The 27,642-nt window shown below is 35.8% G+C and overlaps 2 protein-coding genes across 4 annotated transcripts in view; one reads left to right on the top strand and one right to left on the bottom strand.

Moving 5' to 3' along the window:
- Positions 1-27,642, bottom strand: part of Nup62cl (nucleoporin 62kDa C-terminal like) — a 96,288-nt gene that overhangs the window by 52,830 nt on the left and 15,816 nt on the right. For 2 of the 3 annotated variants that reach the window (XM_005404702.2, XM_005404704.2), the window contains exons 2-4: positions 8,381-8,488; positions 6,804-6,896; positions 1,798-1,936 (exon numbers count right to left, since the gene is read on the bottom strand). In XM_005404702.2, the coding sequence (XP_005404759.1) occupies positions 1,798-1,936; positions 6,804-6,896; positions 8,381-8,438 (290 nt within the window). In that variant the 5' untranslated portion in view covers positions 8,439-8,488. Of the gene's footprint in view, positions 1-1,797; positions 1,937-6,803; positions 6,897-8,380; positions 8,495-27,642 lie in introns of all 3 variants that reach the window. The other variant, XM_005404703.2, reaches the window with a different exon arrangement.
- Pih1d3 (PIH1 domain containing 3) overlaps positions 8,932-27,642 on the top strand; it is an 82,011-nt gene continuing 63,300 nt past the window's right edge. The window contains exon 1 of the mRNA XM_005404714.2: positions 8,932-9,000. Within this exon, the coding sequence (XP_005404771.1) occupies positions 8,932-9,000 (69 nt within the window). The remainder of the gene's footprint in view (positions 9,001-27,642) is intronic.

Here is a 27,642-nt window from a genome sequence, read left to right as displayed (position 1 = left end):
GGTTGACCAGTATTGCATGTCTATATCTGTTTTCATGAGAAGCCACTTTGAAGATATCAATATGTAATACAACCACCATTGTTAATTCCCTACCACTTCGTTTGGAACTCTGTATTGTCTGTATTGTGCTTGTGATATGTTGTAAAATGCTGTATGTCTGTTAATGTTTCCCTTCTTTTATCCTCAAAAAAAAAAAAAAAAAAAAAAAAAAAAATCAGTGATAACACCCAAATTTGACAAGAATATGGACTATCTAGATTACTCATACATTGATGGCTGGCACATAGAATGACATAACCACTCCAGAAAAGAAGTTGGTAATTTCTTTAAATAAACACACAATCATCATACCACCCAGTAACTATACTCCTTGACATTTATTCCAGAGCCAACAGACTTATGTTCACAGAAAAATTTATAGAAATATTTACACCAGCCTAGAAGTACAATAACAAGTGAGTGGCCAAATAAACAATAGTACACCACAATACCATGGAATACTACTCAGAGATGAAAAAGAACAACTTGAGTGAATTTCAAAGAATTATGGTGAATGAAAATGCCAATCCCTGACAGCCATACATGTATGTATCCATCTGCAGAACACTCCTGAAATGTCATGATTATAGAAATGAGGAGAAAATCAGTTGTGTCCCAGGGTTAGGGAATCAAAAAAAGGTAATACATGTGGCTATTAAAGGGCAACACCTGTAATCCCAGGACTCAGGAGGCTGAGGCATGAGGATCGTTGAGAGTTCGAGACCAACCTGGGCTACAAAGTGAGCTCAAGGCCATCCTGAACTACATAGCGAGACCCTGTCTCCAAAAGATAAAAAAAGGTGGGGGGCAACAGGAAAATCTTTGTAGTGATGGAATGTTCTGTGTCTTAACTGTATTAATGTCAAATCCTGCTTGTGAGATTATGCTATAGTATTCTAAGATGTTATCACTGGGGGAAACAATCTAAAGCACACACAGATGTTTTATATAGTCTATAACAATACAAGTTCTAGCGCAGGAGTGTCCAACTTGTGGCATATAGTAATGTTGCCCTTATTTTTCTGAATGAAGAGGAATTGTCTTGGGCCACATATAAAGTTTGTAATATAGTTAATGAATATAAGTAATGAAATTTCCTTTAAAATTTTTTTGTCATAAAAGTAGAAATGAACAGAAAAAAACCTGAGGGCCTCAAGTTGAACATGCCTGCTAGAGCTCAACTGCCTGATTTTTAATCCTGGCTCAATCATTACTAAGTATGTGACTGTGAGTGAATTATATTCATAAAATGCCTATGTGCTCCAGTTTTCTCATCTATAAAGTGTGAACAAAAATAGTCTTTATTTCATAATGTCATTGTGAGGATTAAATGATGTTTTTAAACCATTGTCACCTTGCTAAACATATAGCAATTACACAATAAATAGAAGCTATTATTAGTAATGTTAATGAATATATTATAATGTTATTCAAAAAACTGTTGGTTATTCATCCTCGTAAGCTACAGAAACCTTTCACTGTTACCTGAACTCATTTACCTAACTTCAAATGCTATTCCAAAGCTACACAAGCAAACTATGCCTCCAACATGATAAAATGAAACTCACATTAATTTTCAAATAAATTAATACAGCAACCATTATTAATTTCCTACAACTTTGTCTGTAACTCAGTATTGTTTGTATTGTTCTTATGCTATTTTGTAAATGTCTGTTTGTTAATATGTTTTTCTTCTTTTATCTTTAAAATAAATTTTAAAATATATATATATTTCTAAAAAAAAACAAATAGGCTTACTTGACAGTTGAAGTAAGAGGTATAGCAGTGTTACTAATCCCAGTTGATGTCAATGGTCTCAGACTCAGATTAGAGCCACTGGTAATTGTGGTAGTGGTGTTGGTGGTAACGGTGGTGGTGGTAGTTGTGGAAGTTGTAGCTAGAAAATAAAATAAATAATGTTAGTAAGAAATAAAAAATGTTTCCTTTAAGCCTTGATCATTTAAAGTTAAAAACTAGAAAGCCATTTTTAAAAATGCGTGTGTGAACTCAAAATTGTAGTTTTAAACTTAATACTGTTGTAATATGAAGTGATATATAGCAGACCAAATATCTGGATTAACTTTCATGCTGAAAACTAAAACTCTTGGATAAATTAACTGAAAAATAAAATAAAACTTAACAAGTTCTTATAACCATTCAAGAAATTCAATCAAACCAGACATGGTAGTGCACATGTGTAACACCAGCATTAGGGAGGCTGAGGCAGGAAGATCACTTCAAGTTTGAGGCCAGCCTGGAGTATGTAGTGAGGTAAAGCCAGCCTGAACTACATAGTGAGACCTTGTCTCAAAAACAAACAAACAAACAAACAAAAACAAAGAAAAGAAATTGAATCAATCCTCAAAACTCTTCCCATAAAGAAAACTCCTGTGAGTATTAAGGTTAATTATCAACTTCATTGGCATGGGAGATGGCTGGGGGAGGGTTAGCACAGTACACTTTCAGGTGTGTTGGTGTGGATCGTGGAGGTATCACCTTGGGCTTTATATCTGGTCCCTGGCCTTTTCCTCCCTGGTGCTGTTCCAGCGATCCACTTCCCAGTCCCCATGAACTAAGCATCTTTAATCTGGCATGCCCCTCTGCCATGATATTCCTACCTTGAGCTGACAGACCCTAGAATGCCCTGAAACCATGTGACAAAGTAAGCCTCTCCTCCTTTAAGTTGTGGGTGTTGGTACTGTGTCTCAGTGATGGGAACTAATATAATACAACTTCAGACTCACATAACTTCACTGGTAAATTTTACTAAATTTTCCAGGAAAGAGTAACTGCAATTTTAAAAAAATCTCTGTGCATTTTTGAGTATTTATATGCTTATATCTGTATAATTAATTCCTACACATGAAACTGATAGATCAAATTGTTAGATCATGCTCTAAATTTTAGTATCTAATTAAATTATCCCACCAAAATGGTTTTGCCAATATACATTCCTATGAATAGGGCAGAATGTCTGTTTCTCTACACTATGGCTAGTCCTAGGCACATATCTTCATTAACCTATCAGGCAAAAGCCTCGCAGAGTTTTATCTACAGCCCAGACTTCTTTCTTATGTCTTCTTCTATTGCACCCCTAGTAGAACACCTTGTGCTCTTACAGATGAAACCATGAGATTATTTTACAGTCTACCTTGAATTCATTGCCCGTGTTTTTCACCCATGTCTCTCTTAGTCATAGTTTTCTTCTGGCTTTGTGAACTTTAGCAGCACTTTCGATTCTTACTACATACTGACCACTTAAAGAACAATGCAGAGAAAATTGTGGCTGAGAAGGATTGGGAATATTTTCCTTTCTTCTTTTTGGTTCTATATATTTTCAAATGTTCTTGCAATTAAATGCTATTTTTTGTAATGTGGAATTTGTTATAGAAATATAACATGTACATACTTGTTTGTCTTATGTTGGCCTTGCTTTTTCAATTAGCAATATTTTCAGGCTAATGATTACATTATGTAAATATGGAAATTATGGTGTCTGCCACAAGTACCGACTATTCCAAGGAAGCCTGGCCTACACTATTCCTGCTGAGGGAAAAGGCTCAGACACCCCTTCTTTATTCCAAATAACTGTTCTTTGCTCCTGGTTCACAGTTGATTGTGTCCAGGTACAGAGAGCCATTTCTTATGTCTATGAGAGGCTTCAGCACAAAATGTTCTAGCCAAACATGGATAAGAGGGATCAGTAGTTTCAAAAATTTAGCAATACGGAAGAATGCAACTCTAGGTAGAAACATGGAATGTTTCCAGAAGTATGAAAAGAATGAAATTATAGGCAGAAATTTGAAAATGTTTCCAAAAGTGTAGAAGGTATCAGGCTGCAGGCAGAAAGAGTTCAACGAGAAATAACACAGGAAAGACATGAAACACAAGTAAGGGATCATGAGTACATCAAAATTATTAGTAAAGCTAAACAAAAAGACAACAAAAGAGGTAAAACCAGTGAAAAGCTTAAAAAAAGAAAGAAAATAGATGAAGGAAAAATAACCGAATTAATTTGCTGCAATATTTGATCTAGGCAGACTCTAAAGCTGAACAATTCTTGAATTCCAATTTCCCTGAAGTAACAGTGACACAGCAGTGGCTGTATTTGATTTTTGCAAGACTCAATTTTCCTTTTAGTACAAGGATCCTTGCAATATTTCTCCATTCTTTGTGTTGGTCCTTTTGAGGGTGAAATAAGCACCATGGAGGAGGACTCTGCCCAGTCATAAAGTATTCCTCTCAGATTGGTTCTTAGGTAGTGTTTTGTTTTGTTGTGTTTTGTTTTTTGACAGCCAGATGTCATTTTCCTCATCTGAGAACAAAAATTTATCTGAAAGAAGATCCTACTTCATAAATGCTGAAAATTAATTATCTTATCAATACAGGCACTCTTGACGAATTCACTCAAACTAGTAACTATTATTCAAGAAAGAAAGCATTTTTTAAACAAAAGCAACAACTATATGAAAAAATACTACAGTCAAGAAATGAAGAAAAAAATTTATAAGTATCCTTCTTGTAAAGGAAAATATCTTCAACCAAAGATTGTTTTCTAAACAAAATTCTGTATTTTCTGACATGGACAGATATTGAAAGATATACATTTAAGAAGAAATGGCAAATTCTAGGACTGAGAATGGGACAATATGATACCATTTTTATAAAACGGTAAATTTAATGTACATTTTATATACTTCAGAAAAAAGCTACAAACATCAAATGGTTCTCCCTAGAGGAAGTGATGCTATTACATCACCACTAAAGAAACAGTTGAATAGAGAAAACAAAACACCTCCCATAAAAGATATCGAAAGATACCTTTGGAAAATTAATACCTGTCAGCCTAAACACAAAGGAATATTGAGTCTTGGAATACTGAGTCTGATAAAAAAGTGATAAAACTGTTTTAATCTTTTTTGTACAGTATTTTTTGTTCTTTATATTTTATGCTATTTTCAAAGGTGTAAATTAGTTCTGGCATATTCAAATAACAACAATATTTTTAATTAAAACTAAAAGAAGCAATAGACTTGACAGTGAAGGTTCTATCACAGTATGATTTTGCAAGTTATAACTTCAGTCTAATTTAATATAGTCAATTCTACACTATCTGTGTAGTGAAAAGGAAGTACAGTTCTATAAATAATACAAAATAACTGAATCCAAATTTGGATTTACATTTAAATACATTTCATTCTGACAGTCTTAATCATTATATAAAGTGATGAAAATATCCTTTAAGAGATCTCATGGTACAATTTTCCAGTCCCGTTCCTGCTCAGCAACTGTATGTCTTAATCTATACTGGGATTGGACGCTATCACCTTCACAGATTCACCAGAAAAATGTGACTGAGATTGAAGCTTCTCTTCAAACCTTGAGGATTATACCTAGGCCGGATGGTAATCCTAAAGACCTGTACATTTTCAGATATAGGTGCTTAAAAGCTGTTCTGCAAGGTTGGTTTGTGAGATGAAGTACCTGAACAAGTAAATAAATTTGGGTAGAAGGAAAGATGAGTAGGGAAAAAAATTGTGGGTTGAGTGTGTCAGGCTGAGACCTTATCTGATGGTGAGGAGGGTAAGTACATAAAGTAGTGGCAAATGGAATGATGCTAAGGGATGGGATAGAGGCAAGAGTACACCAGTTAACAAGAAGGAATTTGAGGCTGAGATACACAAAAAGTAGGTTATGACAGTCACCAAAGAGCTTGTTAATTCCTATTTCAGTGACTCAATTCATGAATGAAACAATCAGCTTTTTCAATATTTTATGGGTCGAAGTATAAATTACATATTTTGTAAATATGGTAACTTGTAAAGTTATTTACAATTCTCAGTGGTTGGCCAGTTAAGCTACTGCATGGTAGAAACTCAGCAAATATTGATCATTTAGGAATTATTATTTTAAGCTCAAAAGGAGATGACTTTTATCTTATGCCAGGTTTGAAGAAAGATTCATTTCAGCCCTAAGAAAATTAAAAGAAAAACAAAACAAAACAAGACTTTCCTATTTAAATGGTCAGTTTAAATAGCAAATGAAACCCGAACACCTAGCTCAAAATAGCTACAGATAATAAATAACAGTTTTCTTCTATCTACAACTTAACTAGCTTCTCATTGGTAGAAACAAACTTAGAATGGTTTGGAATCAACTTTAGGATAGGATCAACTTTACTAGATGTCAAAATTTAAGATTTAGAGGAAAAAATCTCTATTAATCCCAATATATTAAACACTGTAACTAATAAATTCTTAAGTATAAAACTGACAAGTATTTGATAATAGTTTTGTCACCTCAAAGAAGAAATATCATTTAAAAAATTTTTAATGCTGGGCCTAGTGCATACTGCTCTACCACTGAGCTATATTCCCAACCCTAATTATAATGTTTATTTGATATGTGGTATTTATACCTACTTATGGGGTACAGTATGATATTCAATACATGTAGTCAATGTGCAATGTGCAATGTTCAAGGCAGGTTATCAGTTATATTATTATTATATTATATTATTATATTATTATTTCATTGTTCATTGACAGATGAATGGTCAAAAAAGTACTGTCATTGATATCAACTGTCTCATTCTACCCTTTGGCAATCATCTATATTGGTATGCCATTTGGAGACTATGATAAGACAATCACAACACACTTTGACAGTCCTAGAAGTGATATGCATATTATACATTTACTGTTTGTTATGTAGTACATTTCAAATGAGTGCCCCAACACATCTCAATAATTCTAAACACTTACTAGATGTCGAAACTGCATGACCCACTCCACAGAATTTTGGTCCAAATTCCAGGGTTATACCACCAAGTGTTCTAGTTGAAGTTGGAGCACCAACTACAGAGAACAAGACAAAATTAACTATCATCTTTTTAGTAAAAAAAATGAGTAATATATAGAATCTACAAAGTTTCTTAGAAACTTAAAAAACCATGGTCAATCAATTTACATGAAATTCCAGAAAAGGCAAATCTATTGAGGTAGAAAATAGATTAGTGTGGTGATCTACAGCTTCGGGAAAGGTTCCAAAACTAGATAATAGTGATAGGTACACAACTGAGTAACTGACATGTACATTTAAAAAAAGTTGATTTTATGATATGCAAGTTATACTTCATTAAAGTTAATTAAATGTACTGTGATTCAGGTATCTTTTCATTTTGGAGGGAAGGACATCAGAGGCAGAAAGGGGATAAAAACCTGTGAAAAGTCAGAGGGCAAGTTTTTAAACATAGGATTACATGTAGTTCAATAATTGAACTCCAAATCTCAGGCATGGTCATATTCATCAAATCACATTCATTGAACTCATTATAACTGAGAAGGACATTACTTACATATTTCAAAAGAATTCCAGAATCACAGTCATGTCTCAAAACTAAAGTCTTAGTAGAAAATGTAAATCATATAATAACTGACAATTCTAACTAGTATTTACCTATGCCAACTGCACAAGGAGATGAGTATTGTATGCCATTATTCATGCTAAACTAAGCATCAGAATGCCCTGGTAAGTCTGGTTCCCAGAAATACAAACAATCTCGCTATTATAAAACTTAGAGGGGACCATATTATAGCTAGGGTTACAATACAACAAAGGTTAACAATGAGCATCAAGGTACTGTGAAAATACCTCGAAGGCACAGTCAGTTTATAAGTATCTGCAAAGAATTACCTAAAATACAGACAATACAATATTTTTAACATCTGTCATTAGTCTAGTAATGGAAGATATGATAATGTGGAAGTTGAAGTTATAAGATAATGAATGTCCCACCTCTCAGCTCAAAGCATCTAGGTATTCCTTTTCAGGACATCACACACACATCACATGAATGTCAATTAGAGTCCCATAACTATAGCTGGTTCTTTGCCATGTCCCATTTTTGATAGGTAAGATATAAAGACCACAGACCTTGTCTATGTAGAAGAATACTTATATCAAGTCTCTAACATTTATTTGACATTTTATCTTCTTCACATGGATAACAAGGACTTTGTCCCTTGAGACACACTTGGCAAAACTCTCTCTTCCTATTCTTAATGGCATCAAGAAATTGTTTCAAAGTATCATACAGTTAATGAATTAGATGTTTAAATTTATCATTTTAAGCTATAATAACTAGGCTATTATAACCATGTTAGTTAAAAAAAAAACTTTACAGCTAAAACCATGACAATCAGGCTCTAAGCAAAGCTACTATCGATAGCAACAGTTAGTTCCGATATAATGATAATTTATTACATACAGAACCATAGAGATCTGTAGCTTACATTGGCAAATTAAAATAATACTGTTCTTTGGAATAAGTATAACTTACATAAGAGCTCCGTAGCAGCTGTGGAGGTAGAAACATTTGAGATTGAAGTAAACAGCATGGTGCTTGAACTAGCAGTAGTAGTGACAGCAGCAGATACTGGAGGCAAACCTAAAACTCACAGTAGCAAGCAGAGAGATCTGTCATTAAAATAATTTTTAAAAAGTAAAACAATTTTATAATAAGATTCACATATGGAGAAATAAAAACTAAGCAAGTATTATACCTTGAAAGCTAATAAATAGATAATAGTAAAAATATTATATGATTGCTTTAAAAAATAATTCATCTATACAGCTTAGTATAGCCAGGCTTCTACCACCTTCACAGAATTCTACTTTACTAAAAAGTCAATATAGGACAAGGAATCCACTCCCATAATTGTGGCATAAAAAGTCCGGTGGAACTGTTCCTTAGTAAAACATCCGTAACTGGCGAAGAGTATTTTTTTAGTTGGAAACTGATGGAAATTATCCTAAGGGCATAGAGAAAATGAAACATTTATTCAAGAACCTGCTAAAACTCAGTAATGTAACAGTGAGGGTCTACGGCCTATGAGCTACGATCACTCGTCGATTTGTATTGCCCATCTGTTGCTCACCTTGATGCAAGTTACATTGCAGGTAATGGCCAAGAAGACTGGACTCCCTCTGTCTGCAGCTCTCAATCAAGGGATATAGTATTTCAACGGGAAGCACAAGCAACCAGGATTCCTCATCAACTCCAACACAGATTTGAAGGGTTACTCATCACATCTAACACAAATGATGACTACAGCCAAGATTTCAATGGCTTGCTTCCTTTAGCCAGCCCCTACTCTTAGGGCAGGTTCTGCTCCAGGCACGGAAGGCTCAGTATACTGATTACCTTACCCCAGCTCACTTGCAGAACTAAATTCCACATCTGAAAAGGTAACCAAGACCACTGGCTATTTCCACTGCTCAGTACTAAAAGTACTCGCTTCACGATTTTCCCCAAGCTAAAGGCTATTTGCTAGAGAGCTTCCAATCCATCCTCAAGAGAAATGACTATTTGAAACAGAATATGAAGGAGTTCAAGTCACACTATTCCACATTTAAACCATGATGGTTTGGTGATAAACAATTGGAGACAGATGGCTTTGTGTGAGAAAGAATTTAAGCGCTTAAGTTTATTTTTTTATTTGTTTTTTTTTTCCGGTACCGGGAATCGAACTCATGACCTTGCGCTTGCCAGGCAGTCACTGTGCCCTTGACCTAAATCCCCAACCCCAAGCTCTTAAGTTTAGACCGTAAGTGTTATGGTTTGTGTTTAGATGTCCCCCAAAAGCCTCATGCCATCACAGGACTTTTTCTTTTTTTCCTGGAGATGGCTGACTCTAGTATGTGAATGATTCCTGGTGCAACACTGGGATTAAGGGTGCTGGATTAAGGATGGGTGATTGCTGGATCACTCCACTGATTGGACTGGTACTGCCCTGGTCCTGGTACACTGGATATAATATAAGGGACAGAAAGAGGCTTGTCCCCTGCCCCCCACCTTGTTGCTTTTGCTGTCCTCTGCCTGCCATGAATTACTCTCCTCTGTGAAGTCACCCTGCCTTGGAGCCAACCAATTATGGACTGAAACTTCTACAAACTGTGAGCTAAATAAACCTTTCCTCCTTAAACTGTGGGTGTTGGGTATTTTGTCCCAGTAATGAGAAAAGTATCTAAGACAGTAAGTTTACCAAGATGGGGGTTGCTGAAAAGGCCTGTCTTGATCAGAACAATTAAGTACTGTTGGGTGCTACAATATGGGTGAATCTTGGAAATAACTCACTAAGTGAAAGAAACAAGACAAAAAGGGTCACATATGATAGGATTCTATTCATATGAAATATCCAGAATAGGTAAATCCATAAACAGAAAGTATGATAGTGGCTGCCAGGGGTTTGAAGACAGGGTACAGGGTTTCTTTGGGGGGTAATGAAAATGTTCTCAAATTACACAGTGGTGATGTTGCACACTCTGTAACTATTAAAAACCACCAAATTGTACACTTTCGAAGGGTGAATTTTAAGACGTGAATTGTACCTCAATTATGCTATTAAGAAACACATTATCATCTCAAAAGAAGGAGAAAAAGTACTTGACAAAAATCCAACATCCTTTCAAGATAATGACACCAAACAAACTGGGAAGGAAAGGAAACTTCTTTGACATCATAAAAGGGATTAATGCAAAATCCACAGTAACATCATTCTTAATGATGAAAGCCTGAATATTTTCCCATTACCTTCAAGAACCAAACAAAGATGTCCGCTCTTACCACCTCAATACTATATTGGAAATTTTGGCCAGGATCATCAGACAGAAAAAAAAAAAAAGCAAAATAAAAGGAATCCATATTGAAAAGGAAGAAGTAAAACCACCTGTACTCACAGACAACATTATCATTAAAACAGACTATTCCAAGAAATCCATACAAAATCTATTAGAAAAATAAACAAGTTCAAGAAAGTTGCAGGAGCGGGCATGGTGTCACATGTCTGTAATCCCAGCACTTTGGAGGCTGAGACAGACAAATCATCCCTAGTTTGAGGCCAGCCAGGGCTATATGTTTAGTTCAAGGCCAGCCTGAACTACATAAGAAAGACCCTGTCTCAAAATAAAAGAAAATTGCAAGATGCAAGATCAACATATAAAGATAAATACATGTCTATATTATAACAATGGAGATCCAAAAATTAAATTAAGAATATAATTTCATTTATAGTTGCTCAAAAAGAATAAAATAATTTTTAAAAACTCACAAGAGAATTGTAAGACTTATACACAAACAGATGAAACATGCTTGAAAGAAATTAAAAGTGTCCTATATAAATGGAAAATGTACATGTTTATGGATTAAAAGACTTTTAATATTGTTATGCTGTGCTATTCAGATACGGTCCTCAAAGATGACTGCATTATAATATCCAGGACCTGTGAACATATGACCTTACATGACAAAAAAGGACTTTACAGAAAGGACTAAGGTTGGGAGCGTGGCATGGTGGCGCACGCCTGTAATCCCAGCACTCAAGAGGCTGAGGCAGGAGGATTGTTGCAAGTTTGAGGCCAGCCTGGACTACAAAGTGAGCTCAAGGCCAGCCTGAACTGCATAACAGACCCTGTCTCAAAAAGACAAAAAAAACAAACAAAAAAAAAGAGAAAGGACTAAGGTTAAGCAGTTTTTGAGATTATCCTGGATTATCCATGTGAGAAAAATCTAATGCCATAAATCTTTTAAAGAAGAGAACCTTTCCAGGTGGTGGTCAGAGGAAGATGTGACTATAAAGCAATGATCAGAAAGATGCAAAATTGCTGACAAAAATGGCCAGTGAGCACATGAAAACATGCTCAATGTCATTAGTCATCAGGGAATTGCAAGTCATTAAGATGAATATAATAAAAAAAGGTAATATCAAGTGTAAGCAAATGTGGAGAGATTAGAAACCTCATATACTGCTCGTGTGAGTGTAAAATAGTGTAGCTTCTTTGGAAAACTGGCATTTTCTCAGAGTGTTAAATGTAGTTATCATATGATCCAGCAATATATGCCCAAGAGAAATGAAACACATTCACATAAAAAGTTGTACATGAACATTCATGGCAATATTAGACAAAAGATGGAAACAACCTGAATGTCCATTAATTGATGAATGGATGTAAAAGATGTAGCACATCCATATAGTGGAATTTTATTTGCCTTTAAAAGTAAAAGAAGTACTGACACATGCTACAATGTGGATAAGTTTTGGAAACGTGCCAGGTGAAAGAAGCTAATCACAAAAGATCAAATAATGTATGATTTGATTTATATGAAATGTCTATAATTAGGAAATCTTATAGAGACAGGAAGTAGATCAATGGTTGCCAGGAACTGGGAGAAGAGAGGAATGTGCAGTGACTATTAATGGTTATAAAGTTTCTTTGGAGATCATGAAAATTTTCTGACACTGTCTACAGTGATGGTTAAATAATTCTGAATATACTAAAAGGTGATAAACTGAGCCAGGTATGATGATATATGCTTGTAAGCCTAGCATTTGGGAGGCTGAGGCAGGAGAAAAGAATTTGAGGCCGCCTCCTTCTACATAGTGAATTCAAAGCCAGCCCATACTACACTGTGATACCTTATCTCAAAAAAAAAAAAAAAAAAAAAAAAAAAAAGAATTTTATACTTGTGTTTTTAGTACTGGGGATTGAACTCCAGTCATTTATACTTTTTTGCTTTTGAGACAGAGTCTCACTAGATTGCCTCAGCTTCCCGTAGTCCTGGGATTATAAGCATGCGCTGCCATACTCAGCTTGAATTTTATACTTTAAATGGCTGAACTATACAGTATGTTATAACAAAAATATGAAAAAGTAATAAACAAAAGTTTAGCATAAAATTTAGAATACATATTACCTGCTTCTTGCTTTAAAAATTAAAAAACTGTAAACAAATAAAGCCAGAGAAATTAATTTTCATAAACATACAAATAAAATTAATGACCTACTTGAAAACAATGTCAATATCTTTTTATCCTTACTATAGATCACTGTACTTGGCACATGAGAATAAAGGTTCAAAACATGATTCTCATGAATTTAGTCAATTTTTTCTAGGCTTTAACACATAAATACAGATACCCTATCTTTCCTTCAAAAGGAGAAAGCACTTAGTAAGTAACTGCACTTGGATCTATTGTTTCCTATACCCAATTGTAGAATAATTCATGGTAACATATAAAACTGCTACCCAAAACACTTAGGTCTATTAGGAGTGAAGGAAGCAGGGAAGAGATGATGAGATAGAACTGGGAATGTTGCCATGTACTACCTCCAACTACTTAAATGTGTATAGAGGAATACCCCTGTTTCATTTAGGAGACATATCACATGTACACTTTTAAAAACCCCGATTTTATATCAAAGCCATTTACATTTAAAATTCATTACCTACTACAAAGGCTGAATTTTAAATAAATTTAATGCATACTTTAATTTCTTCATAAACTGCCTGGTTTTTTTAAATTTTATTTTAAAGAGAGTAGTAGATGAGAAACGAACAAACAGAACAAAACAAAAAAAAGAACAACAGCAGCATACCAGTATCACAAACATAAACAAACGAAAGCAAGAACATTTAAAGTGATACAGGGTTTCAAGACAAAATAATATGAATTAACAATGGTTGTTATATTACATATTGCTATCCTCAACTACACTGCTCAGATTACAGATGTAAGAATGGAATTATTCAAACCACTAAAGCGAATAAGAAAATAATTATTAGGTAAAACATTAGAAATAACAGAGTTTCACTAGACAAGATGGTAGGAATTCACCATGGTAATTCCATTGCCTATTATTACCTCCAAATCAGTTGCTCAGATTACCAGATATAAGCATGCAAAATTGATCAGAACATAAAAAAATGTTAAGCATTAACTGTTCCTTTCAATATACCATACAACATCAGCAGTGCAGTTATCGCAGCTACTCATATATACATTTATATTTTGCCTGCCTTCTTTCTTTTTCCTTCTTTCCCTCATCCCAGTCGTTCCTTACTTTGAGCAGTTTCTTTCCCTTTCCTATCACCTATTCTACATTTTGTCAGGTTCCTACACCAAGAAGACAATATGATGTTTACACATGTGGGTCCAATTTATTTCACTTATGAGTATAGTCTCTAGTTGCATGCATTTACTTACAAAGGCCTAGTTTATCTTTTTTTTATAGCTGAGTAATACTCCATTGTATAAAAATACCACATCATTTTTATCCATTCCTCAGTGGATGGGCATTTGGTTTGTTTCCAAGATTTAGCTATAACAAATTGTGCTGCTGTAAACATGGGTTCACATATATCAGTCTGGTATGATGTGTTTAATTCTTCTGGGAAGATACCCAGAGGGGGAATAGGGGGGTTAAATGACACTTCCAATCCTAGTTTTGTGAGGAATCTTCAAACTGATTTCTACAGTGGTTTCACCAATCTACACTCCCACCAGCAGTGGAGTAGGGTTCCTTTCTCCCCACAGCCTCTCCAGCATTTGTTGTTGGTTGATTTCTTGATGATAGCCATTCTTTCTGGGGTGGAATCTCAGTGTGGTTTTAATTTGCATTTCTCGAATGACTATGATGTTGAACATTTTTTCATGGATTTATTTAGTATTTCTTCATTTGAGAATTGTGTATTCATCTCAGATGCCCATTTTTGGACTGGGTCTTAAATTGCCCATTTGCATCATTTGCTCCCCTACCCCAGTTTATCACTGTTTACTTTATTTTATTTTTACTTTGTACCTAGTCAAATCTTTCCATCCTGTTTTACATTATGGTCTATGTCTGCATATCATGTTTTAAAAGACTCTACTTCTTAAATATATGAAAAAGTGTTCAATCATGTTAGAAATTTTATGAGTCCATGTCTGCAGTACATAATGATTATACTCATCCTGTGGAGTTGGTACACGTACATAACACATCTTAATTCTTTTTTCAACCCCTTCTCCTCCACACCTTCCCCTCCCTTCCATCTCTTGGCTCCCCCATCTTTTGCAAGATATCTATCTTATTTTTAAGAGAACACTGCAAATTGCAAATACACTAAAAACAATTTCATCTAACAGATGACCAGAGGTCAAAAACTAGTAATGCACTCTGTTAAGGACATTGTGAAAAAAAGGGACACCCTCACGGGTTCCTAATGGGAGTGTAGATTGGTATGACTTCCACAGAAAACAAGTGGTCAAAGCTTTAAAAATTCCAAATACATGTATTTTTTGAAACCAGCAATGCTTTTGGAAACTTATCCATAAAGAATGTAGTTCACACCATCGAATGATACACTTAAAATAATTAAAATACTCAATTTTGTTACATATATTTTACACAATAAAAACTTGTATATAAAAAAGTGTGCTTGTATACTTGCAAAATGACAGGTAAAATGATATCCGCTACATCACTGTATTAACAAAAGAGGAAACAACTCATATGTCCATCACTAAGAGACTGCATAGATAAATCACAGAACATTAAGACCACAGAATGCTATGTCATAGAAAAATATTGAGAAAGCCCTCTATATACTGACTGATGCAGCAAAACGGAAAATTCTTTAAATAAGCATAGTAAAATATATAGTGTAAGTTTAAAAAATCAAGTACAGGGGCTGGGGATTTAGCTCAGCGGCAAAAGCGCCTGCCTGGCAAGCGCAAGGTCGTGAGTTCGGCTCCCGATACTGGAGAAAAACCAAAAAAACAAACAAAAAATAAAAAATCAAGTACAGAATAATGTATAGAGTATACCATTTATTTAAACAATGTTAGATGGCTAAAATATATACATATATATTTGTTTGTTTTTTCCAGTACCGGGAATCAAACTCACACCCTTGCGCTTGCCAGGCAGGCGCTGTGTTGCTGAGCTAAATCCCCAGCCCTAAAAAAATATATCTTTAATTTGCTAACAAATCCATGAAGAAGCCCTGGAAGGATAAGTACAATTACAGTTGTTAGGGGCTGATAGTGCAGATAGGGGACAGTATATCTATGTATTATATTTATAGTTTTATTTTTGGAGTCACTTGATTATATGACTTAAAAAAATTATATACACATACTAGGATGTTGCAGCAGTAGGATCACAAGTTCAAGTCCACCCTGGAGAGCTTAGCAACTTAGACCCTGTCTCAAAATAAAAAGAGTAATTATTTAAAGGCCTGGATGTAGTTCAGTACCAGGTACCACAGAACATACAAACGTGTATATATATATATATATATATATATATACACACACACACATATATATATATTCTCCTCAATCCAAGAAATATTATTTACCCATTTTCATATTCAATGATACCTACAAAATATTTATAGTTCCATTTTCTACCTTTAATTCATGTGAAATTTCTCTTGATTAATCTTTTAAGCAAATATTAATCTCTTTAACTCCCCTCAAGTTAGCCAGCTAAGGTAATTCATTTATTCAGTATTTCATTCTCACTCCATCATAGATTCTAAATGTCATCATCATAAACCCAGGATTTTATTTCTGTACTTAAAAATACTGCACTGATTTTTCTTTCTATCCTTATTCTGTAACAGAGTTTAAATAATTATAGCTCTAAAATTCATTTATTTTATATTATATAACAATTTCAACATGCAGGAAGAGAATAAATTTATATATTTTCCTGCAAGTACTCCATCACTATTTTCCTTAAAAAAAAACCAGAGATATATAGTCTCATATATTTATTCCCCCATTTCAACTTTTAAATCTTGTTAGGTTTCCTTTTTTCTTCCCTTCAAAGATTCCCATTATGGCTTTACAAGAATTACCTTAAATGCATAGATTAATTTGGAGATAAAAGACATTTTTCTATTACCAAGTCTATGTCTTCAGTGGTCTCTTCTTTATTTACATCTTTTATTATGTTCCTTGGTAAAATTTTGTTGTATTCTTCATCTAAGTGATGCACATTTTAAAAGTTTATTCCTAGGAATTTCATACTTTTGGTTGAAATTGTTAATGGAACCTTCCTCATTCTATTTTCCAACTACTACTTCTTAAACATAGAGAAGCTATTGATTATTGTGTTATTTATTTTGTAACTGGCTGTATTACTAAAATCTCTTCAATAGCTCTAACTACATTTGTACTTGATATATACCATATTTTAAATGTTATCATTGGGCCTGACCTTAAATCACATACCCAGAGGTAACTAAGGAAGCAAATACCACTTAGTATGATTTGCTTTTATGTTAAATGAGTCTTACCCTAAAATAGAAAAGGGTTTCAACATAAAATCTCATTTTCTTAATCATAAGACTAGACTAAGGTTTCTTAGCATGGCGGTACTGACATTTTGGGCCAGGTAATTCTTTGCTGGATAGGACTGTCCTGTGCACTGAAGGATGTTCATTCAGCAGGATCCTTGGGCTCTACCCAGTAACATGTCTCCAGTCTTGCCAAACAAATGTATCTTTAGATACAGCCAAATATTCCCGGGGAAAAAGAAAGGAGGCAAAATCACCTCCAGTTGAAAATCACTAGAATAGAAGAAGAGTCTGATATCATAATTTCCTCCATTTAGTGAAACAAACCTTTTGTGTTTAAGAATATAGAAATGTGTAGACTCCATCTAAAGTCTGCAGTTGCTGGAAAGTGGCTGTTGATTTCTCTCACTTTGCACTGGTTTGTTACTTCCTGACTGCTAGACTCATCTTTCAAGTGGAATTGAGGTAACTGATGGGATTTGAACCTAATCTGATGATTTAAGAGTTGTAGAGACAAGATCCAACATGGCTGACCACGGGAGTCATGTCAGAGATACTCAGAGAAGAATCACTGAAAATACAGGTATGCTGAAATGGTGGCAATACTTACAGCCTGAGACAGAAAATTAATCTGAAAGAACGTACGTTTAGACCAAACCATAGTGAAGCAACGCCACCGTGGTTGGTCTGAACTGCCCAAGCTCCAGCTCTCTGGTGGGTAGGCATCATGAAAGTTTCCCAAACAGCTTGAGGGACAGAACTAGTGTTGCAGAGGCTACACTCCTGGGGCAGACTGCATATATCGGCACCTTCTCCCCATAACCATCCCCCAAACACTGGAGAATGCTCCAGACCTGTGGCATCTACTCCAGGTACCACTATGCAGGCAAGGGAAGCCCTCCCTATCCCAGGCAGCAGAAGATAAACACGGCAAATGCCAAGCACTGAGCCCACAGTGGACCCACCACTGGTCACATCCCTAGAGATGAGCAGGAGCAACACCGATCAGTTAGTCCACAGTGAGCTCTTCCCTGTCATTTCCACAAAGATGAGAAAAGTCTGAGTTAGCAGGAAATCTTGAGCAAGGACTATTTCTCACGGGAGGTGGGGTGGTGGTGGTAGGGTTTTAAAAGGTCTCTAAACCAAACCCAGGAACCATGTCAGATTCTGCTTGCTACCTGGAAAGGGGAATTCTGGAGAAAGGGTAAGTTGGGGACTTGAGTGCAAAGGAAAAGACAGGTCAACCTGGGGAAAAGAACTGCTGGTGAAAAAAAAAAAAAAAAAAAAAAAAAAAGATTTGCCCAGCACAAAGGGAAACAGCATAGAACATAGGTAGAATGTGAAGGTGCGCTCAGTATCAGAAAAACCATTTCACATCCTCCTCCTCTTAAATTAACTGAGGTGGTAGGAGCATAGGACAGAGACAAAAGAACTGAAGTTCACCATGCTCAAAGCACAGCCTGCACTAAGAAGTTGGAATAGAAGAAACTGATGCCCCTCACCATGGACAGAGGGGAAAGTGGTGTATCTGCATGCCAACAGACCACAACTAAGCCAAGAAGGGGGCTGTGTGGATAGTCTTGCTTTATGGCATAAAGGCGATGTGGGAATTACACGTACATTCTCTTTTGAAGTGTTTGATCTGAGTTCCAGGCAGATTTGTGCATGTGTGTGTGTTACTTCTCTTTCTGCTTTGATGTAGGTGTTGTTTATATTCTCACTCTCTTCTCCCTACTCCTTTTTTTTAATACTAGCTTCTGTAGCAATGCTATTTTCTAATTTTATACACATTTACCCCACTTTTTAAACTCTTCAAGGTTTTTGTTTAATATATTCTGTTCTCTACCAGTATTTTCTATCTTCTCTGGTATTAAACTTCTGTTCTCTAAATGCTGTTGTTCTTGCCCTTCTATATTTTATCTAGCCCCTTGTCTTCCCTTGCCTCCTCTTCACCTTACAGGTGCAAAATTATATCAATAGGTTCTGAGAACCTTGCAGTTTTCTTCAATTACAAATTATACCTAGCTCTTCCTGTATCCCACCCCAAAGAGTATCTTCTTAGAAACTTCAACACTAACCTTTTACTTTAACTATAAAAGACCTCCAACAGAGTCTGATCCCCTATCTAATATTTGCCTGCTATAATTTTTCTATCTACTCTCCTCCTCCTGATTATATCCACATTTCCCCATCCCTCCATTCCTTCCTCTCTCCTTCCACATTGCAAACTAGCTTCTAATAACAATGTAGCATAGCTTATGAAGGGTACTATAAAGGGTTAAAGTATATATGTAAGGTTTAACACATATAAATTATATATGATTGAATCTCATAATGCTGATATCACCAGTAGTAATTCTCTCTTCACAACAGACTGACCAGGTCTAAAACATTTAAATTAAATAACTGAAGGTGTGAACACTATCTGTGGACAAATAAATCCACAAACACTTCACCAGAAGAGAGATTATACCCAAAAAGATCTTCACATGAACTATCTCTCCTCACACTATTTGACCTCAACCCTCAGCACCAAACACACACACACACACACACACACACACACACACACGCACACACACATAAACAGATAATAAAAGATATCTTAGTTACTTTTCTCATTGCTGGGACAAAATTAACTGATATCTAAAGCTAAAAGAGGGGAAGTTTATTTGGCTCACAGTTTGTAGAGGTTTTAGTTCATACTTGACTGGCTCCAAGGCAGGGTAGCATGGCAAAGGGGCATTGCAGAGGAGAAACAGTTCATGGCAAGCAAAAAGCAGCAAGCAGCAAGTGACAAGCGACAGATAGTGACCTTCTTTTTGACTCATATTTTGTCCAGGCCATGCACCCTTAGAGTGGGTGGCACTCACATGCAGGGTAGAATACCCTTAATGCTACCCAGAACTATGCCAAACCAGTCCATGGACTGATTCAGTCACACACACCCTCGACCCCAGCATCACACATTCCAGATACAACCACTTCTGAAAAACCCCACCTTTGACTGCTTGCAGCTTTGGGGGGATACCTAGATATAACCCACAGCAAAAGGTCCCCAAGGTCTCTCAAATTTCCCAAAGCAGATTTAGGGGGCACCACTGGAGAGGAAAGCAGACACCAGGCAGTGAAGACATACAAATTGATTAAAGAAGAGGTAAAGAAACTTGCAGAGTTCAAAGAGGACATGACACAAATTTCATGGAACTATCATACAAACTAATGTGGATATGGGAGCAACAAATGCAAAAATGAAAGAACTGAACAAAATTGTTCAAAACATGAATGAAAAATTTATCAAAGATATAAACTCCACAAAAAAGTTAGATGAAACACCAGAAATTAAAAAAAAAACTTTATATGTACAATTCATAAATTGCAATTCATAAAAGACCAATGTGAAGCCAAGATTTCTAAAATCAAAGACAAAATGGTAAAGTACAGCAAACTATTTGGAGAGGCTTTAAATATGGTAAGAGAACAAGAAAAAAGTCATCCAACAGTCTATAGATAATGGTAAGAAGACTAACCTAGGGCCAATTAGAGTTAGAAACTAGAAGGCAGCACACAGAAAGTAAAAATCTGTTTACATAAATCATAATAGAAAACTTTCCAAGTATTAGGAAAGAGTTCAACATACAGTATGCAAGGCTTAGAGAATACCAAGTAACTACCATGAAAAAAGAAGCTCTCCACAACACATGTTCTTCAAAATATCAGCTATCCAACAAAAAGACAGAATCTTAAAATCTGTCAGAGAAAAGCAAAACGTCATGTATACAGATAAACCAATTAGTATTACAACAGATTTCTCAATGCAAACTTTAAAGGCTAGAAAAGGCTGGAGTGAAATATTTCAAGCCTTAAAAGTAAACAACTTCCAACCCATATTAATATACCCTTGTATCAGTTAGGGTTTACTAGAAAAACAGATATAACACAAGATATATAAATGTATAAGAAATTATAAGTTTAGCTTACAATGGTTAGCCACAGAGTTGGATGAGGAAGCGTATAGAGGGTGTCTGCATGCTGGATATTGAAGAGCCCAGCCCCAGGCCTAGAGCTCACTGCAGTGTCTGTGTAAGTCTGTATCAGGAGGCCGATGGGTCTGCAACGGAATGTTGAAGAATCTACGATGAAAGCCGGAGAGTTTATACCAGAAGGCTGAGGAGTCCCAGGCAGAAGCCAAACAGTCTGCACCAGAAGCCAGGAGACGACCAAGTTGAAGAGGAAGACTGGAGCTCCTTTGAAGAACCAGCAGCCAGTCTTTTAAAAAATTTTTTTATGTAGCCTAACTTCTCTGGGGGGATAGGGGTGGTCCTCTACACCCACACCCTCTGTATGTCTTTTTTTGTATAGGCTCAGGATAAATATAAAGTAAGCACCCTGGCTCCCTGTTGAGTCACAGAGTTAACCTTTTAAACTTTTTAAATTGACACAATAAACAACATCTCAGAAAGGTAAGGACATGTCTTTTTTATCCGAAGGTGTAGAACTGCTGAGTTACTTAGCCAAACCTCTAGACTCCTCAAGTTGACACAATCTATCAACCATAATAACTCTGCAAAAATTTCTTTCAAAATAGATGGAAAAATAAAGGACATTCCACAGAAAAGAACAATTTAAATAAAGGACATTCCATGAAAAAGAACAATTTAAGAAATACATGAAGCCAGGGGTGATGGGACACACTTATAATCCCAGCACTCAGGAGGCTGAGGCAGGAGGATCACTGTGAGTTCAAGGCCAGCCTGGGCTATAAAGTGAGTTGAAGACCAGCCTGAACTGCATAGTAAGACCCTGTCTCAAAAAGAAAAAAGAGAAAAAAAAAGGAAAGAGAAATATATGAACATGAAATCAGCACTCCAAAAAGTACTCAAAAATATCCTAGACAAAGGCAACAAAGCCAAAAATTCACATGTAATGAATATATCAAGCAAGAAAAATGGATAAGCAAAAAAAGGAAAATAAAGGAATCATCAACAGAAAAAGAACACAATGCCAGGAATAAATTAGTTCCCTTCAGTAACTCAACTTTAATGGTCTTAACTCCCCAGTTAAAAGACATAGATTGGTAAAGTGAATCAAGCAGCAGAATCTAAGTCTGTTACATTTAAGAAACTCATCTAATACAAAAAGATATTCATAGATTAAAAGTCTAAGGACAAAAAACAGTATTTCATGCACCAGCACCCCAAAGGAAAGCAAGGGGTAATAGTTTTACTCTAAGATAAAGTAAACTTCAAGCTAAAGCTCATCAGAAGAGGCAAAGAAACTCACTACATACTAGTTAAGGTAACAATCCAACAGGAAGCGATAACACTTATAAAATATATGCACCAAATATTGGAACACAAAACTTCACAAAATACATACTGCTGGATATAAAAGATCATATACACACCTAAGAATCTTAGTTACCTCAACACCCAACTTTTACAAGGAGATAGATCAACTAAACAAAAAAATCCACAAAGAAATATCAGACCTGAACCACACCTTTGAACAAATGTACTTAATAGATACCTGCAGTGTTCTACCTTACTACCACAGAATTTGTATTCTTCTCAGTAGCACACAAACCTTTCTCCAAAACAGACCACATACTACTAGTCCACAAAGCTTGTCTTCTAAATGCAAAATAATCAAAAGTGCCCTATGTTTACTATCAGACTACAATGCAATGAAACTAGAAGTCAATCACAAAAGAAACCACATAATCTATAAACACTTGGAAACTTAATAAAATCCCAAGCCCCCAATGGGTCCCAGAAAACATTAAGGAAAAAAGTAAACAATTTCTGGAGTGAAATGACAATGCCAGTACAACATACCAGAATCTATGGAATACAGTGAAAGCAGTGCTAAGAGATAAGCTGATTGCAAACAATGCTCACATTAGAAAAACAGAGCAAGGTCAAATATAAATAACCTAACAATGAACCTCAAGATACTAAGAAAATAAAATCCAAACCCAAACCAAATTTAGGGAAGCAAATTGTAAAGATCACAGTAGAAATTAATTAAATTGAGACTTAAACAATACAAAGAATCAACTAATAGAAAATCTGGTTCTTTAAAAAAATAAACAAAAAGATAAATCCTGAACCAAACTTACCAAAAGAGAAAATACATCAAAGCAATTACAAATGACAAAGTCTAAATCACAACAGACAGCACTGAAATTCAGAAGATAGCAACTACTGTGGAAAATTGTACTCAAACTGGAAAATCTTGAAGAAATTTAGAGATTCTTACACTCATATGAATTACCAAATCTAAACCAAGGAAACATACAAAGTCTGAAAAATCCAATAACAAGGAATAAAATTAAGGCAGTAATAAAAATCTACCAACTTAAAAAGCACAGGACCTGACAGAGTCACTGATGAATTCTAAAAGATGCTAAAGGAGGTTATAACACCAATACTCCTCAAACACTTCAATGAAATTAAGAGAGAAGGACTGTTTCCAAATCATTTCTGGAAGCCAGCATCACTCTGATTCCAAAACCAGAAAAAGACTCAACCAAAGAAGAAATCTAGAGACAAATCTCCTTAATGAATGTACATGCAAAAGTCTTCAATAAGATATTGACAAATAGAATGCAACAAATCATCAAAAGGATCATACATCATGACCAGTAGGTTTCATCCCAGTGCTGGAAGGATGGTTCAACATACACAGATGAATAATTGTAATACATCACACAAACAGAAGTATTGGCAAAAAGCATATTATTCATATCTATAGATGCAGAAAAAGCTTTCGAGAAAATCAAACATCTACGCATGATAAAGACCCTGAAGGAAAGAGATATAGAATTTAATAAAAGCCACTTATGACAAACCAATGGGGAACATCACATTAAATAGGAAAAAACCTGAAAGCTTTCCCTCTAAAATGAGGAAAAAGAGAAAAATGCCCACTAGTACCCTTACTGTTCAACACAGTTCTTGAAACAGCCAGGGCAATCAGGCAACAGAAAGAAAGAGGATACAGGAAAGTAAAAGGTTTAGCTATTGTTTTTTTGTTTTTGTTTTTGTTTTTGTTTTTTAAGGAAGGAAAGGTTTATTTAGCTCACAGTTTGTGGAGGTTTCAGTCCATACTCGGCTGGCTCGAAGGCAGGGTGGCACATGGCAGAGGACAACAGTTCCTAGCAGCAGAAAACAGCAAAGCAGCAAGAGCAAAAAGGGAGGAGTGGCAGGGGGAGCAAGGCTCTTTCCCTCTTCTACATTGTATGCAAGCTATCAGCCCCAGGGCGGGTGTAGCACTCACACCCATAATTCCAACATTGGACCAGGAATCAATTATAAACTCTAGAAGCCTACCCCATGACTGCATGAGGTTTTAGAGGTGACATTCAAACACAAACTATAATATTCTGCCCCGACCCCCCAAAGACTCACTCACATCCCTTTATGCAAAGGCAGTTAGTCCATTTGTAAGAGTTGCCAAAGTCCTAACAGTTTCAGTATTGCTGAAAAGTCCAAGTACCAAGTCTCCTCCAAGAGCAAAGGCAAACTCTTAGTTGAAAGCCCCTGTACAAAAGAAAAGTTAAGCATTTCCAACAATCAATGGCACAAAATAAACATTTTTGTTCCAAAAGTTACAGGGGAATACAAAGGAATGGGTCCAAAGCAAGTCCGAAATCCAGCAGGGCAAACATTAAGTCCTGTAGTTCCACATCCAGCATCTGAAGCAACCTGTGGCACATTGTGAGCTCTAAAGGGCTTACATGACTCCACCCCTATGGCACTTCTGGTGGGTGTAGCTCCCATGGCTTCTCTCTTGGGCTCACTTTGCTCCCTCCTTGCAGCTTTCCTCAGACAATCCACATTCCTGGCTTTTTCAACCTTCTGAGCACTCCACAGCACTTTTCGCTTCACACTCACAGCTTCACACACTGCCCTTTCAGGGGCACACTGCCGGGCCACCCAGGCCTTCTTGACCTCAGAATTGTTGCATTCTATATGCACCTAAAACCAGCACCACATGGATAGTGCCAAGGTCTGCTGCCACCTGAGCAGTAGCCAAGCTTTCCTCTCTCTTGGTCACAGGGGTCGAGTGCCTGGATCACTGGGCATTCTGAATCCAATTCTGAGGAACAAATTCTCTATGCCACCACCATTCTGGAACCTGGTGTGTCTGCTGCTACCATTCTGGAACGTGGCACTGTGCAGCTTTCTCCTCAAAGCAAAGTCTTTCAACTTTGCGTGTTTGAGGCTGCAAAGGGTGGAGATTTGCTGCTTCTTGTGATGTCCTCAGGCCATCTTTTCTATTCTCCTGTCTCTTCTCAGCAGTGGAGATCTCCTCAGCTCTATCTTTTCAGTCTGCAGCTTTACTGGAGCTTCCTTTCTGGCAAAATTCACATTTTAAATCATACTGCTGGGCTCTTTGCTCTTGATTCTCAACATAGTTATCATTATTTGTAGATGACATGATCCTCTACATAGAAGGGCCAAAAAAACTCCACCAAAAAACTCTTAGTATTAATAACCAAATTCAACAATGTAGAGAGATACAAAACCAACATAGACAAATGAATAGTGTTCCTGTACACTTATTATGAACTCGTGTGGAATGACATTAGTAAAACGATTCCAGTCACAATAGCACTGAGAAAAATTAAATAGTTAGGAAATAACCTAACCAATGAAGAGAGATCTCTACAATGAAAACTACAGTACTCTGAAAAAAAAAAAGATTGAAAAGAACACTAAAAATGTAAATATATCCCCTGTTCCTGTAGATGCAGAACAAATATTGTCAAAATGGTCATGCTACCAAATCCAATGTATGGATTTAATGCAATCCCAATCAAAATACCTACAACCTTCTTCATAGAACTAAAATAAAATTCCTAAAATTCATATAGAACCTGAAGAGACCTAGAGTAGCAAGACAATCCTGGGCAACAATAGCAAAGTAGGAGATATCATAATACCTGACTTCGAGTTATACTATAAGTCTACAGTGATTAAAAAAAAAAAAACAGCATAGTGTTAGCACAAAAGCAGACACATGTACCAATGGAAAAGAATAGAGAATGCAGAAATAACCCCAGCACATTCCACTATTTGATCTTCAACAAAGGGGCCAAAAACATTCACTGGAAGAAGGACAGACTCTTTAGCAAATGATGCTGGGAAAACTGCCTATCCATGTGCAGAAAATTGAAACTATACCTGTATCTCTCACCATGTACTACACTGAAATAAAAATCAATCAAATACATAAACATTAGAACAGCAAAAGTCTACTGGAAGACCAAATAGGAAAAACTCTTGAAGTCACAGGTATAGGCAAAGACTTTCTAAACAGAACTCTAAATACACAAGAAATAACAGCAAGAATCAACAAATAGGATTATATCAAATTGAACTGCTTCTGTATAGCAAAGGAAAGAACCAACAGAGTGAAGTGACAACCTACAGAATGGGAAAAAATTTTGACCAGCTACACTTTGGAGAGAGAACTAAACTCTACAATATATACAGAACTCAAAAAATGAGATCTCCCAAAATAAACAAAAGACCCAATGAAAAATGTACAACTGAAATGAGCATACACTTCTTAAAAGACAAAATACAAATGGTCAATAAATACATGAATAAATGATCAACTTCCCTGGCTATTAGAGAAATGCAAATTAAAACAAGGAGATTTCATCTTACTCCAGAAAGAATGGCAATCATCAAGAAATGAAATGATAAATGCTGGCATAGCTGTGGGTGAAAAAGGATCCTTTCTATATTGGTGATAATAAAAAATAGTACAACCATTATGTAAATCGGTATGGAAATGTCTCAAAAAGTTAAAAGTAGAAATTCCATTCAAGCCAGCTATTCCCCTTCTAGGTGGCTTCCTGAAAGAGTTAAAGACATCATATTGCAGCAATACACGTATACCAATGTTTAAAGCAGCACAATTCATAATAACTAAATCTTGGAAGCAGCCTCTATGGCTATCAATAGACAAATGTATAAAGGAAATATGCTATCTATACATAATGAAATACTACTTGGCTATAAGGAATGATAAATTGGAGACATTTGTAGGAAAATTGATGCTTCTTGAGAATATAATATTAAGTGAAATAAGTCAGACACAAAAGCCTAAATACCATATAGGTCTAATAAGATACCCCAACAACCCAACTAGTATATTACAGAAAGCACAGAGACAGATTTTTTATCTCACGGGGCAATCAACAAATCTCATCCTTATATTGTCAGCAGAATTCATGTAGGGGACAGGAATCCCCACACACACCTAGCAGTAACTAAGACCTCAAAGTATCTGCTGTGGCCATGTGGAAAGACTGACATTCTCCTCCCACCCTGAGGAACCAAGGCAGCACCCCTCTCCCGCCAAACAATCTCAAATAAAGCTAGCTGAAGCAAAAGTTTTAAATCAGATCTAGGCTCTCAGACCATAACACAAAAATGTCACTGAAAAGTTTCAATTAG

The sequence above is a fragment of the Chinchilla lanigera genome, unplaced genomic scaffold, assembly GCF_000276665.1.
Source record: "Chinchilla lanigera isolate Chin_1 unplaced genomic scaffold, ChiLan1.0 scaffold00089, whole genome shotgun sequence".
In the NCBI taxonomy this organism is placed as follows: Eukaryota; Metazoa; Chordata; class Mammalia; order Rodentia; family Chinchillidae; genus Chinchilla; species Chinchilla lanigera.
The sequence above is the reverse complement of the archived record's forward strand: the minus strand, read 5'-3'. Positions and strand labels throughout refer to the sequence as shown.